This window comes from Pelecanus crispus, chromosome 1, assembly GCF_030463565.1.
Source record: "Pelecanus crispus isolate bPelCri1 chromosome 1, bPelCri1.pri, whole genome shotgun sequence".
Classification (NCBI taxonomy): domain Eukaryota; kingdom Metazoa; phylum Chordata; class Aves; order Pelecaniformes; family Pelecanidae; genus Pelecanus; species Pelecanus crispus.
In genome coordinates this window covers 168,500,479-168,514,559 of record NC_134643.1, presented here as the reverse complement: position 1 = coordinate 168,514,559, position 14,081 = coordinate 168,500,479, and the positions used below count along the sequence as shown (strand labels likewise).

The following is a 14,081-nucleotide window of genomic DNA, read 5'->3' as shown; positions in this document are numbered from 1 at the left end:
GCAGGTCACTATTCTAGCAGCGCTAAAGCTAGAAATATAGGGCATTTTCCCTTCCAGGATTCCCAGCAGGGACTTCCGGCTTGGAAGTGGAAATGGGCTCAATGGTTTGGGTGTTGCCAACAGCTTCAGAAGAGGGAAGCAGACATTTACAATTGGGTTGCTCTCTCCCCAGAGCACACCAAGGCCAGCATTTCATCCTGGATGTCGCTCAACTCCTTCCTGCAGGCAATATCCATAATTCTCTTGTTCCACTTTACATCTGACAGTGGCCTCGGCTCCGTCTGTAGTCGAGGACAGCTATTTCTTGATCAGGACATGCAGACAGGAAAGAAACCACAGCTTACTGAACATACATCCCTTCTCACACTTCGTTGGCTTTAATGAAGCTCTCCAGTGATCCCACAGTAAAACCAGTAATTGATACTAAAAACCGGCTCTACCCTACCTTTAGGATTCAGCTTGATTCTGAACCATCTCTCCTCTGCCCACTCCTCTCCTTCTTCCCCCCCAAGTAGCAGGGATACTGAAGGGACCTGCCGGTGAAGACGCCGAGCATCCCTGTGAGCCTGGAGAGGCCAGCAGCAGGACTGCAGTGCTGCTGCCTCCCCTGAACAAACCTAATGGATGCCCCGAGGGAGGGGTGCAGCCTCTCTGACCCGCAAAGGAGGCAACTCACTAGCTCTACAGCACCGCTGGAATAAAATATAAATAAATCCCACCATTAACCACAACTGGGCCGGGGGCGGGGGGGGACAACTGACACTGGGAATCGGACAGTGAAGCAATTCCCAGGCAACTGAGAGTGCTGAAGCAGATGGTGACAGCCAGGCACAACGTCCTCCCCGGGGATGAGACTGCAGGGCTGAGTAACCACCAGCATCCCCTGGGAGCTCTGCCCCGCTCCTGCTGTGTGCTGACAGCCTCCTACCACTCCAGCACGCAGCCTTTCCATCAGCAATGCGGGGGGCTCCTCTCCGACAACACGAGCAGGTGAAAATCAGCAGCTCCTCCCAGGCTTTAGGGCAATTTAAATCCCCACCTTCACTAGGAGGACTGAAGCTGTCATTCAGATACCATATTACCAAAGAGAGGGCAAAAGCACCTGTATACATTTAAGGTCTGATACATATTAGCATGCATCACATTTCTACAAATGAGTAACTTCGATGGAATTGCAAGCATGAACATAACAAATAGCTGGATTTTTAAACTCCTCTAATGAAACAGCTGTCAAATGCCTAATATACCTGTAAACAGGTTTGCTTACCTTCCGATAAATCATATGGCACATAGCTACCCTCAGCTTCATGCCAGCCCGCTGTACATGATAGAAGTATAAGTGGTGCATTATAGCTAGAATAAGCGTGCACACAGACAGAGCAGCTGCGTAGAAATATGCAAAATTCAAAGCTACCTCATCTGAGGAATCATAGTTTTCAAAATAATTAATAATTTTTCCCAAAAATATTGGCTGAACTATTTTGAGGGTTTCCTGAAAAAAAAAAAGGGGAAAAAAAGTATTAACAGTTTCATATCATACCACACTACCCTAGTTTGTAACTGGGCAAACAAAAGCCAAGTACTGCTGCAAGTCACACCCCCTATTATTTTTGTCTTTTATTGTGCTCTAAAATGTCAAGCCAATTTTTATCAACACATAATCCAAAAGAACTATGTTCCACATTAAAATTTAGCTGAATCTTTAAAAAGAACCCTTTCAATCACCAATAAAAATGTTGATGTTATAAAAATTGCACAAATATGTATTACACTTCCATTTTTAAAGATGACAGTGTCTCCTTTACAGCCATTTACACACAGCAAAAAAACCCTTTTTCTATGGGGCACCCCACTCAGGTACATAAAATACAGCTAAGCCTTACAAAGAAAGCCAATGGCTTTATAAAGCAAGTCAATGGCTTGTAATGTCTCAAAAATATTGCACTGAAATCAGCTCTCTGTTCCACATCCATAATCCCACAGTTACAACTCAATTTTTCAGTCTCTATGGGGCTGTAGCTCTGTTTTACTTTTCTGAGAGGGTACATGAACATTACAGATTCTCTGAACAGCCCAGCATGAAGTCACCGGCATGTATCATGCAATTTAAGAAGCCAAGTTTTACATTGCTGTTAGCTAAGAAGTGTGTTGTGTGACATTTTACACCACTTACCTCAATCATTGTGAAAATTCCAAAAACTAAATAGGATTTCCAGTAACAAAGAATAATGGCTTTTGTTAAATGCGGTGGTTTTCCTCTTTTTTTTGCTTTTTGCACCTCTTTATCCCAGTACCTGACAAACAAAACACAGGCATGCTGGAGGACAGAAGCAAAATCATAAGGCAATTACCTGGAATAAAATACTTTCAGACTTACAGCCAGATTGCCACAATCACTTTTATATAACAACAACAAAAAAAGTTAACATATAGTCATGTTTTCTCATTCACATAAACACACTGTACTTAGTATTATAGGCCTATTTGCTCTAGTATAATCACAAACAAGTCACCACTGTTAACTACTGTCACTTTTGACACATTTGCAGATGAGGAATCCTTTCTTTCTTCTCCTCTCAGATCAGACAGCTGCTCACCTTAGTTAAGAGCCTATTATCATATGATCGCCTGACTATGGAGTAAACTGAGGCAGCATGGAGTGTCTTTATCTTCTTACAAGTTCTGCTCTTCCCCAGAAACGTTGTGACGCACAACCCTTTCTCATGTCCGGCCCTTTCTTTTTTCCACCATGTGCTTCGATGAGGACGAACAGATATGGCACAAGAGCAGAGGGAACTGTCTGCAGCAGTTTTGGCACTTAACGCCCTCCACGTCTCTCTGAAGGCAAGGATTACAGCAGCAGAGTGGCAAAGACCTTTGCGCTACTGTGTGCCTGCCCACAAGCAGGACACAATCGCTTCACGTTAAAATCCAAGACAGTAATAACAAGCATGATTTTAACAAGAAAGTATCAGAACTTAAACAGACTTCTTAAAGCACAATTTTGTCAGACAGGATGCTCCCCTTGCTTCTGGACACTAAATATTTTCTGCCAGGCCCTCTGATCTCGCTAGTTTGAGGGCTGAAATGAGTCTAAGGCATGAAAGTCAAATTATTTTGCAACAAGGCACACAATTTTGAAGCATAGAGTATAGATAGGAAAACAAAACTTTCTCATTTTTATTCTCGTTTTTGCTAAAAAGATTATAGAGTTATTGTCTAAATGCTTCAGAATCAGAACTGCAACTGTGTAGATTCCGTGGGGTTTGTTGGCCCAAGAGAAAAGGCTACTTCCTTAGGTGGCTATTTTTGAATTATATTCTCTGCTTCTTGGCCAAGTACACTAAAGAATTAAAAACCATTCTTTTTTTTTTTTGCATGCTGTATTTTCTACCATTTCCTGACTCACGGAAAGTGTGTGCTTTTACTGTAATAATCTCTGGAAAGAGTCCATCCTCCTCCACAGTGAACTCCCTGAAGTGCTTCAAGACACATCCGTGGAATTTGGCAAAGGTCTCCAGCTAGAAAGATGTTAAAAGCTGCATTCCTATGAGCTTATCACTGCCCCTCTTTCTTTAGTTAACTCAGCCAGAGCAGGGTGATGTAAGATCTAGTCATAACCTTTTGGTTTTGGATTCTTTTTTACTTCTTGAGGAATCTCTCATCCCAACCAAACTATCAGGAAAGTTGATTTGGTCTACCTTCAGCATAAAGGCAAGAAATAGCATGGCCACACTTTCTTAATACAGGGGCTGCCTTTCATTGGGAGACACCTCTTCCTCCTATTATTTAACAAAGATTATTTGAAGGCAAAAACCTTCTCTCTTGCAAGGTTCAAGACAATTTACATAAACTGTTATTCTTGGAAGATATTTCACTATTAAAAGAAAGAGAGAAAGATCCTCCTGGGTTCATGATGACATGAATTGGTACACAGTCCATGAAAGAGTATTAAAAACCCTCCTAGACACAAGCTTTTAGGTGTCCAAGGCATTTTATCCACTTTGCCAAAGAGTGGCATATTTTCAACATACATATATTTGTACACACACATATATAAAGGGTACACAGCTGTCAGTTCAGTCTGTGCTCAAAAACAACAAAGAAAAAACCTAAAACTTCTTCCCTACTTTTATTTTAAAAGCTTACATAGCTATTCTACCACAGACCAGAAGACTCACATTAATTTATTAAGGATTACTGCAGTAACAGTTGATGAAAAGTCTTTTCCAAGCATTCTGCAAAGTGTCATATTAATTATAAATGACATAACGGAAATACTCTAATAAATTTTCATTATGTGTAACTTGAAAAACTTAAAATGCTTCCATGGTAAACAAGTTCTAAATATTACTCTTAGCTCTTCGGCATTTTTAACAGTAGACCTTGTTAAACTTTACAACAACCTCTTTTAATTTTAGAATAGGAATGAAACTCTTGCCTTCACCAACAGAAATACAAAGAACAAGAACAATGATTTTTCTCCTTACCACTGCAATTCCTCTCCAAGCTTCTCTGAGGAATCTTCTGGCAGCACTTTATACATATCATCTTCTTCAAGCTTCCGTTTATGGCCAGTAATAAATAAGGGGTTCAACCACCTATTTAAATACAAATTATTAATAAACTGATCAGCAGACCAAGTGAGTAATTTCTTTACATATTAATCTAATTCTTTTACCCCTTTCTTCCCTCCTCTTCTGCATCACTTAAGATCCACACATTTTACTGCACTTTTCTCTTACCTAAGAACTAAGTCACACCCATTTTACAAATGGGAAAGCATTTGCCATTTCCTAAAGCTGTTTATGCCCCATAGCACCTTACTCTCAGGCATCCAGACAGTCAGCACAACTCTTCTTGGCCTTAAGGCAACTGTTTTTTTACAGTGTTTCCTTATATTTAAGGAAAATCATCATTTGTTTAAGTATTTCAGAAAAAAACAGAACTTAATCCAACTATTAAAGTACTGAGAGAGGTGTAAATAAAATTGTAATACATATTAAAAGACATCTTTTGTAACTAGTGTGGCTATCCATTTACATGAGGAAAAACTGAACATGCTGTTCAGCTGCTGTCTTGACAAATATTAAAGTCAGCAGTTTGAAGACAATGACTCAAATGTAAAAACGGGTAAATAATGGTTTATTACTAAAACTGATCTTAAGCCATGTTTGGAAATATAAACAAAAAGCACACTGTCACAGAGTGTAAGTTCAAAAAAGGAAAATATTGTCTAACAGCTCAGTTTCCTTAGTGGACAGATTTTTAAAAGCTCAGTATTTTATGAGAGTGCTTTGAAAACAAATTGTAATAGCGCTACTGTAGGTTTCCTGGCAAAGGCAATATTTTGTTTAGATCAAATAATACCGTCAGGGAACAGTAAGACTAGCTTTTATGCTCCTAGATCCTTCTTCAAGCCTGAAACATGGTCAAGGAGGTCCAAACACTTTCAGCTGTGCTCCACAGGACAGGTGTACGGCAGAAAGCACAAAAGGGACAAAGTTGTTCGTGAGATGGAGCAGAAGAGAATGAACACCCCTGAAACAGGTGTGGCTTAGTGGGAACAGGGCATGTAGGGAAACTGCAGTTTGCCACTTAGCTTGTCTCTACTGAATCCATGATGCTTGGTTTCCAGGAGAAATGCAGAGTTTGGCTCTCAGGCTTGTTTCCTACAAGTCCTTTCTCAGTTGGCCAACATGATCAGAACCAATAGGTCAGGGATGGACCCGTTTTGGAAAAAATACCTGCGCTTATGGAAAGACGTTTGTCTGATGTTGATTGCCTGTGAAATTTCTGTTTAGTTTCTGATGCATAATTATTCCCTGACTTCACCAACAGTTTTTAAAAGAGCACCTGGTACACTAGGTGAAGTGTGTTATTTTCTGGAAGGCCAACGTGCGAGAATTCAAAACTGGGATGGTTTACAATGAGGGCATTTATTTATTCACAACCACAATGGTGGTTATGAATACTCAACTAGCTTTGCATTTCTTGCTCTGGCATGTTCCAATTTAATTTTGTATACACTGGCTTATGAGAACTTTGTTGATTAGAGAGGGCAGAGGGGCAGGCTGAATGCTAGAAGAGGGGGCTCAGAGTTTCTTCAAAGACAGAACTGTTGCAAAACCTTTTTCACAGGCTGCATGGCAGAACTGCATGTAACAAATGGGATTAATAGTGTTTTTCCTTCACTACTTAGCGTGTTAGCACAGTGTTGTGTGACTCATTCAAAGATTAAGTCTCTACCCTTAGAGCAGCATCTCTGATGCCTAACAGCCCTTTTTAAACTCTTGGAGCGAGTACTGAAGATCTGTATGATACATGAACTGTTAAGTCCTCTATGTATGTTGAGGGTACAATTCGAAATAGAAACTGCTTGTCAGACAAGTCTGTTCCTTGGACTGTATGGCCAAATAGCCTCAGGGCCCGGATCACTGCCACAACTTCCCTACAGCTTCTGACGAAATGTCTCAAAGACCAATTGTTCCAACCAGCAGAAAAGCTTCTGCCTGGTTTGACACAAAGAACCTGCTCCATTGAAACATTTCTTCTTCGGCCTCAGCTCTTGCTGCCGACCACAGGTAAAAAGCAGACACAAGGCAAATAACCTCAAGGCCATTCAAACAATTTCTGCCTGCTGGATGAGAGAGGCTCTATTTGCTCTGGGACAGACAGTTATGGGAAAGATCTGCAGACTTCAGTTGACTCTTGTGGCCGATACCAAGTGTTCCTCCTCTTACAACATTAGTATTAGCCTACAGTGTATGCCATAAACAAGTCACAGGTCTCTGTTCAGACAGGGAAGGACAGAGAACAAGGTGTCTTCTCCAACTCCTTTAGCATGAGAATGAGGATGAGGCAGCCCTTTCAGGAAAATACAGAGATAAATCCTTCTCAGATCTACAGAAATGGTTATGAGATTCCACTAGCTACTGCTGCCAAGGTGGTGAAAACAAAAATCTTTCCACCATTTAACTTTAACAAGGAGCATAAATAGGATATGTATTACAGAATCACAGAATGGCTGAGGTTCGAAGGGATCTCTGGAGGTCTAACCCCCCTGCTCAAGCAGGGTCACCTAGACCTGGTTGCCCAAGGACCATGTCCAGATGGCTTTTGAGTATCTCCAAGGATGGAGACTCCACAGCTTCCCTGGGCAACCTGTGCCAGTGCTCGGTCACCTTCACAGTGACAAAGTGTTTGCTGATGTTCAGAGGGAACCTCCTGTGTATTTCAGGTTGTGCCCATTGCCTCTGCTCCTGTCACTGGACACCACCGAGAAGAGCCTGGCTCCGTCCTCTTTGCACCCTCCCTTCAGGCATTTACAAACATTGATGAGATGCCCCTGAGCCTTCTCTTCTCCAGGCTGAACAGTCCCAGCCCTCTCAGCCTTTCCTCATAGGAGGGATGCTCTGTCTTCCATCCCTTCATCATCCTTGCGGCCCTTTGCTGGACACTCTCCAGTATGTCTATGTCTCTCTTGTATTGGGGAGCCCAGAACTGGACCCAGGACTCCAGGTGTGGCCTCACCAGTGCTGAATAGTACTGTCCATTATTGGCATGTAGCAGGGTGCACAGAGGAAAAGACACTTTAAAAAATACACTTAAATATGTACTTAAAAAAACAAAACAATGCTCTTAAGGTTACTCTGTAGAACACCATTCCTTCACTTATACTTTTCAAAACATGGTGAAAAACCACAACTAGGCCACAGGAAGAGCAATACTTTTGTCGAGGGTGACTGCTCTATCCTGATGTCAGTCTGATTCAGCACTAGAGCCAACAGCAGCAGCAGGTGTTGACCACAGCTGTAGTGTAGCCCACTTGCAAAGTAACCTGATGAAAGGCAATGGTCTGAAGTCTACAGGATTGCTAGAATGATCTAGTTTATCCTTTGGCCTTAAACTGTCCAAAAAACTTACTGATGATACACCCACCTCCACCACTGAGTCCTTATGATTTGTAGCAAATCCCTGCTGTCCCAACTACACACCAATCAAGTACCGTACGCACTATGAGACTGAATTTCCAAATCAAGTAGCAGACAGAGACAATAGTGCAGGGCAAAAACTGCAAAGATCTCAAGGTTTTCAGACTATTAGTTCCAGTGAGACCTAGCACAAATTCAGGGCTTCTCACATTTTTCCATTAGTTAAAACTATAATTTTGAAAACAGTAATATATTGCACTACAACCCCTATTTTAACATTAAAGAAGGCAAGGAAAACCAATCCAGAGCATGCAGAAAACTGTGGTAATTCATTTTGTGACTCATTTATTATAATGGACAATACAGTAAAGGCTTACCGCAAGTCCACATGTTTCTGTAGGGTTAGGGAAAAAAAAATGCTTAAAAAGAAAGAAAAATAACAAAATCACCCATTGTTGAGCTTTCTGACTACTCTCACCCAAAATACTGATCTCTAAGAGTTACTGCTACGGAGGCCTGAAGAGTACAAAAGCTTTTAACAGTATGTTGTGTTACTGTAGACTATACCTGAAGATCTTTAGAAGAAGGTTAAAAATTTTTCCTTTCAAATTACACTTAGTCCTTGAAGAGTTTTTAGCCCAAGAATGAGGTCTTTGTCCACTGCAAATTCTCAGTACAGCAAGAACAGTTCAAGTTTCACCGTCTCACTGATGAGTCCTGAACTTCATGCTGGAAGGTGTACTTCAGACAGAAGACTTAGCAGATGCTCATTTCAGTCATTAAAGTAAAAATTTCCACCAGGACGCCACATGCAGATTATGCCCCATGGAATTCTCTGCACTTGAGCAGAATTAAGACCATCCTATTTCACACAGCCTGCTGTTACTCCAGTCACACACACTCGTAACAAGCAAATGAACCAGGCCTTTCTATTGCCTGAATGCTCAGTTAAATTAAAGAGGGCTGTAAAAGGACTGTTAAAGGAAGCTGGCAAATAGGGCAATGGCCTACATGAAGAACATCCCTGAAACCTCAACTTAGCCATAAAGGAAGACTCCTTGTTAGAGTGGTATGTCTTTTGTCCAAACAAAGATCAGCTAACACTGATCTCTTCAAGGGGGGATAAAGAAAAGCCCACATAAAATTGGAATTTGTTATGAACACAGAAACTGTGCAAGCTGCATTATTCTTTAATAAAAAAGCTAAAATAATAAACAAAAATTAAGATGACCTAAAGAAACAGAGGGAATATATAGACAGTGATGCAAACTACTATTCTTATCCAAGGATGGACATAAAATGGACTTGCTACCAATCTATTGCCTGGAGAAAGAGAGAAGCAACGTGGTGGGGAAGAAAGACTTGCACCTCAGTCCCACATTTCTATATTTCCTTCTGAAGAAGCTGTTCAACAAATAAAAATAGGACCTCTTGGTTACTGTCTTCTCTTTCCCCAGGTACCTTCCTGTTTGCTAAAAATTTTGACTAATTATTTGGTTCTTATCACCTCATTTTAATCACTCTTTCAAAACACAGGGTTCACATGATGCCTTTCAAAGAGCTTAGCCCAAATTTTTGCTAGCATGAACTACACATAAAAATGTGAATATCTGGAAGAATCCTGAGTACCTTCTGCTCTGCTGGAAATGCCTCTGTTCTATCAAGGTGATTAGCTGATCAAAGACATCAGTCTGGAAAGAAGCCCAGAATTAGTCCCTGCTACTGCCAGAATACTGATGTCACTAGGAATAAAGATTTAAAAAATAAATAAATAAATCACTCTGTAACCTGGTGCAAACTCAAGAGAGCGCCAACTGCAAAATCACTGCTCTGAATCCAAAAAGTATTCCACCTCTACAGCAGTACCTTGGGCACTGATAAAAAAAGAACGTGATTCATTTCTGAACCAGCAGATACACAAAGACCACAATATAAACATTCACTTCCTGCATTTCTCTACTCCTGGGCCCTGACATTACACACCCTGTAACATTACAACACAGTCAACCAGCCACAATTTACGTGGTTGTTCGGGAAAGTGCAGTTTTTACCAGCTGTAATTAGAGCAACTCCAGCAGGATTTTGGAAAGCCTCTGAGGTCGGCAGAAAAAGCTAAAAAACGCTATGTTTTCTTACCCTCGTAAGAGAAGTACGCTTCTTCACGGAGATGGCATGTAAGAGAATCAAGCCCTGCTATCTGAAAAGCAGGGTCATTATGCAATCAGAATACTCATGCTACTCCATTTCATACATGAAATACAACTTCCTAAATGAGAAAGCTTTTAAATTAGGTTTGTGAGCATCCCAGAAGAATTTCCTTTCAGCCAAGGAAGAAACACGTGATGGACAGGTAGATTAAACTACTAGCAGTGTCCAGCTCAACTGGTTCATTACCCCCAGGGATGGGACCTGCTGTACCTCTGGATTTATATCGTGTCCTGCTTGCAAAAGCTCAAAAAAGTACCGTTCTCACACTGCAGAGCAGGCTTGCAGAGCTTGCCAGAAACCCATGCATATATTGCAAGTTTTTCATCAACTGAGAAAGTTTGTCACAAAACATCAGCCAAGAAGCACTTGCAATTAACATTACAAAGCTGACACAAATAAAAAAAAAAATCCCAAGACCAAAGGATGTGTCCATCAGGGCCCTGGGCACACCCACAGGCTTCAGTTGCCCTGACCAGCCCCCCAACAGTTACACCACAGTCAGTCACTGACGTATTACAGTACCCTCCTCTACACAAGTGCAAAATTTTGTTCTCACCACTTTCACAAAAGCCCTTGCTTTATCACTGGCCAAGTCAGAAAAATCAGACTACATGGACTACTTTTCTAATTAGAAAAATCTTTTCTTTTTGTCCTTCTTTATTTGTAATTGTAGGCAGAAGTTTAACTTCTGGGTAATTTTACAGCACCCAGTCAAAGCCACATCCGGTATACTCTCATCAACTAATTCCTTAAGGAGGTGGTTTACAAACTGCATTTTCCCCATTCCTCTTAAGCCTATTTGTCCATTACATTACAAGCATCATCTGTTTACACAGATTTTTATACATGCCCAGTTAACTTTCAACAGTTGCACAGGAGAGTCTTTGTTTACTCAAATTCTTCCACAGCACTAGGATTTCACCTCCTTGAGCAGCTTGGAAGCACTACTTCAACTACTAAGCTGCAAAATAACACGTATTTCTTTCTCTTTAATCACCTACTTTGGAGCTGGTTTTTTTTGTAAAATACATGGGGTTTCCTCATAAGACCTTTTGATTATAAATCCACGTTGCTTATCCTCCGTGGCTTACTTCAGGTGTCTACCTGCTTCGTTGTACTGTTCATTACCCACCTTCATGACTTGAAGTTCTACACCAGCAGCACAAATCCAGCACTGCCACATGCATGCTCTCAGTCCCAGAGGAGCGCTGTTGGGATGGGATGTACAGACAGAAGGACACACACAGACTGCCTCTGGTGTTATTTTGCATGAATTCAGAAATATCACCACAACAGTTTGTAGTCAATCATGTGATTTTTTTTTTTTAACCTATGCCTATTTCACATGCTCACCCATTCTCTTCAGTAAGCTGCCTTTTCCTGCTTCCCCTTACCACAGCAGTCATCTACAATTAATAAAGTAAACAGAGTAAGTTCTGGTATTTCTTCAGATGCTTTTCAACTGGTGTTTCAGTTGCAACTCCCCTCCCCAGCTTACTGCAGCTTAAACAGGGGATTTTCTCATTGCTTACAGTAAGAAAAAATAGGAATACAATGAAATTACTTCAAAGCCATATTAACTCAAAAACACCCTTCAGGCTTCCGGTTCCAATGCCAGACTGTATTAACCTTTGATACCCAGCTTCATCTCATCTTCCATCCACTGTACTTTTTCACAGCACAGTGTAAGCAGCTAAGTTGCTAAACATCCACTTTCTGATGCTAACGGTAACTCAATTGGTAACTGCACTTATTGCGGGCTATTTTAATGCTGTTCATCTACACTGGTATGAAATATCTCATTACTCTAACACACTTCCTGGTATTCCAGATGGCAAGAAGTAGTACAAACAGGGCAAGGGTGGGAATTAAAAAAAAAAAAAAAAAAGCGCATACTGCAGCTAACATTTTCTGCAGAGGAATGGAGGCATTCAGAATGGAGGCATGGAGAAATTTAGTAGGCATGGTGGTGTTGGGTTGATGGTTGGACTGATGATCTTACAGGTGCTTTCCAACCTTAATGATTCCTAGTTTTACTTTCATTAAAAAATAATCCAGCCACCATGCCAGGAAACATGAAATAATTCAATTATTACTCTACCCTTAATTGGTTTAGTGGTGGACTTGGTAGTGTTAGGTTAATAGTTGGACTGGATGATCTTAAAGGTCTTTTCCAACCTAAACGATTCTACAATTCTGTGGAGGAGTGGCATCACCTGTACCTATGGCATTGCAAAGACTATCATTAAAATATTGATTCCAAACCCAGCATCCACTGCCAAGAAGAATATCCAAAATACCAAAGATTTGATGTAAAGGTCTGAAGATTATGCCTTACAACAATAAATCTTAGTACAAGCTATTTATTGGAGTAGGGCCTAAGTAGTTACATAGAGCAAAGGGAAGAGAGTTCTTCAGTTTCACAGAAAAGAATGAGTCATGCAAACACGTTTCTAATCTCAGGTTAGGTAACTACTGAAACAACTTAGTTGGAGTGGACAGTTTCTTCATCACTTGAAAAATGCATCTAAAAACTGTGTTCTAGCTCACATACATGTTCAATAGAAAAAAGCAACCAACAAAAAAAGGCTCAAACCCTGAAACCAAAGTTACACAGAAAGTCCAGCTGAGCATAATGGTCTCCGATTTCAATTTCCAAAAGAAAATGGAAATGCTGAAACCTAATGGTAGCAATTTCTGTATTGCCCTTCTGGCAAGTAATGGAAATGGGAAGAATTAACATCACCTGTGAGTTCACATTGCTATTACAAGTGGTTGGGTGCCAGGGATACAAAAAAAAATAGATGATTGGTCTTTTTAACCTTCCACTCCCAAAATCTAATTGTATTATCTCCCTCCTCCACTCCACTTAAGTCCTTGAAGAATTTTCTAAAAGTGGGGGAAAAAAATGATTTTTTGAAAAAAAGAAAACATCACAACCACAACATACTCATAATTCCTGCAAAATTTCCAAATTAGAAGGAGTACATTTTCTCTCATAAATGATACAGCATGCTTTATGTAGGGCAGTCCAAAGGCAAATAGCCTCAGTGTTTTGTTATACTCGAAAAGTTCATGTAAGTTGCATATCTAAGCAGATGTTTACTGTAGATAGCAAATGCTAACATTCCGATAGTTTATACACACTTGTCCTAGTCAATATTATCTATTTAGCACTCTTTACCCACCTAACTTCAGTAGCTCATAAACAATGATTTTCAAACAATATTTTCTTCTGCATAATACAGCTATCTTGCAATGAAACAAGCAAAACTTACAAATTAATGCAGTAGTTCAAGAGACCAAACGATTCAAATCCTTGACTACAGAATATTAAATATCTGATTAATGAACAAACAAGGCGTTACCTTTAAAAAAAGTTTTGTGTGAGATCCTCAGTCTGCTTTTAATCAGGAGGAAAAAAAGAAGTGGGATTTCCTTCTTTGGCTACTGAAAATGTGTTTTCTGTTTATCTATATTGAAGATGCTTACATAGTTCTTTAGAGTTTCTTACAGTACCACAATCATCCTGCACCAATAAGTCAATAAATGAACTACAAATTAGCTACCTTAGAGATGTTTATAAAGTGCCATCTTTTAAGAGTCGTCACCAATCACCAATTTCAGGCATTGCCAGTGGGAATTCACTAGATACCAGGGAAGATCCCAAGCAAATCGCAAAGCCTGATGCTGCTTGATGTTTTCATTTGTTACCTCATGTAAATGTAAAATCCTCACAGGCAAATCTATTCACTGACACAGCAAGGAACTTGGATCAGTTCTAACAGTGGCAACTGCTGGACCCCGGCTGGAACTTCCAAAAAAGGCAATGAATTCTTTGCCTAACTTCTTTCAATGCAAAGCAAGACCTGCTTTTGAAGAGAGCCAAGTCACAGGACTAAAATGCAAGTGACACTTAGGCCTACTCAGAAGTCCAAA

General features: G+C 40.4%; 1 protein-coding gene across 2 annotated transcripts in view; it reads right to left on the bottom strand.

Annotated features, from left to right (window-relative positions):
* The window catches only part of ABCC4 (ATP binding cassette subfamily C member 4 (PEL blood group)), a 154,192-nt gene that overhangs the window by 135,548 nt on the left and 4,563 nt on the right, over nt 1–14,081 (bottom strand). For both annotated transcript variants that reach the window (XM_075711521.1, XM_075711525.1), the window contains exons 2-4: nt 4,491–4,601; nt 2,174–2,294; nt 1,268–1,492 (exon numbers count right to left, since the gene is read on the bottom strand). In XM_075711521.1, the coding sequence (XP_075567636.1) occupies nt 1,268–1,492; nt 2,174–2,294; nt 4,491–4,601 (457 nt within the window). The remainder of the gene's footprint in view (nt 1–1,267; nt 1,493–2,173; nt 2,295–4,490; nt 4,602–14,081) is intronic.